The sequence below is a fragment of the Charadrius vociferus genome, unplaced genomic scaffold, assembly GCF_000708025.1.
Source record: "Charadrius vociferus isolate BGI_N301 unplaced genomic scaffold, ASM70802v2 scaffold929, whole genome shotgun sequence".
NCBI lineage: Eukaryota > Metazoa > Chordata > Aves > Charadriiformes > Charadriidae > Charadrius > Charadrius vociferus.
The window spans coordinates 17349-18920 of NW_009649945.1; the positions used below are offsets into that span (position 1 = coordinate 17349).

Consider the following 1572-nt stretch of genomic DNA (forward strand, 5'->3'; position numbering starts at 1 on the left):
GGTGGGGTTTGGGGGGATTGGGGGGGTTGAAGGGGTCCTCCCCCTCCTTCTAACAGTGAATTTTGTGTAACCGTTTCTAGTTGGCGGAGAAGCTGAGGGAGAAGCAGGAGAGGTGAGACCTCACGGACGCCTGGGTTTTGTTCAAAGCACAGCGTGGGCTTTTTTTGCTATTTTTTCCTTTTTGTCTTCTTGTCCAGTTTCCTCCAGCTGCAGGCAGAGAAGGAGACGTTGCTCAGGGACAGTCGGTAGGTAGTTTGTGGGGGTCACAGGGGGGCCTGGGGTCCCCTGCGGATGCCTGGGACTCCCCTGGACCCCTGGGTGCCCCTGTGCACCCCAGGACGGAGGCGGAGGAGCTCCGGGCCCGTCGGGACAAGGAATTTCAGGAGCTGCAGGCCCAGAACCAGCGGCTGCGACCGCGGGTCGAGGCTGCAACACAGGTAGGGGCACACGGTGCGGGGCATCACCAGGCATTGGGGGTCCTGGGGGGGCACCTTGGGGTGCCGGTGGGGTCCTAGGGGTACCCCATGTGTTGTGGGGGTCCCATGGGATTCCCTGGAGGAACTGGGGGGGCTCCTGGAGGGCACCTCTTGGTGTTAGATGTCCTGGAGGGACACCCCGTGGTGCTGGAAGAACGCTTTATGATATGGGGGGGGGCGGAGATCCAGCCCTTTATGGCCCCATGAGGTTCTATAGGGTCTATGCAGCTCCACGGGGCAGCTGGTGGCCCCGGGGCAGCCTTGTCTGGGTCTTGGTGGCCTGGAGCAGCTCTATATGGCCCCGGGCAGCACTGCTGGACCCTATAGGGCCCTATAGAGCGTTGTATGGGGTGGCAGGCGGAGGGGGGGCTGCGGGAGCGGAGGGGGGCCCTGACCCGGGAGCTGCAGGAGGCACAAGCGCAGCGTGACGCTCTCAACACCCAACTCCAGGTAGGGCTTGGGGATCCCGGGGGAGGGCAGTTGGGCTCCCCAGGGTGCCCCTCCTGTGGTCCCCAGGGGGTTGGTTGTCCCTGGGTTGTCGCTTGGGGTCCCCGGGGTGGGTTTGGGATCCCTTGGGGGGGCCTTTGGGGTCCCCAACGTGCCCCTCACCCTATTCCAGAGGAGTTACGGGAATCCGTGGGTGGGTTTAGGGCTGCCCAGGATGCCCTTGACTCCATCTCTGGGCGGTTTTGGGGGTCTCCGGGGGGATTTGGGGTCCTAGAATTGCCCTGACCCCATCTCTGGGGGGTCTTGGGCATCCCTTGGGGCATCTTGGAGGTTCCCTGTGGGGATTCAGGGTCTCAGAGCTGCCCTGACCCCATCCCTGGGGTTTTTCAGGGTCCCCTGAATGGATTTGGGGTCCTAGAGGTGCCCTGACTGCATCCCTTGGGGGTCTTGGGGTTCTCCTGGGTGTTTTTTGGGGGTCCCCAGGGGGGAATTTGGAGTCCCAGAGGTGCCCAGACCCTGTCCTTGGGGAGGATTTTGGAATCCCCTCTTCCTGGGGGGTTTTGGTGTCCCCGAGGTGCCCCGGCTGTACCCTCGTCACCCTGGGTGGTGTGTGCCCGCAGGCGTGTGCGCGGGAGCGGGACGGGCTGCG

At 63.9% G+C, this 1572-nt stretch overlaps 1 protein-coding gene across 1 annotated transcript in view; it reads left to right on the top strand.

Moving 5' to 3' along the window:
- Positions 1-1572, top strand: part of TBC1D25 (TBC1 domain family, member 25) — a gene marked incomplete at both ends in the record, with an annotated part of 35366 nt that overhangs the window by 17131 nt on the left and 16663 nt on the right. Inside the window, 2 exons of the mRNA XM_009891439.1 lie at positions 81-112; positions 338-437. Of these exons, the coding sequence (XP_009889741.1) occupies positions 81-112; positions 338-437 (132 nt within the window). The remainder of the gene's footprint in view (positions 1-80; positions 113-337; positions 438-1572) is intronic.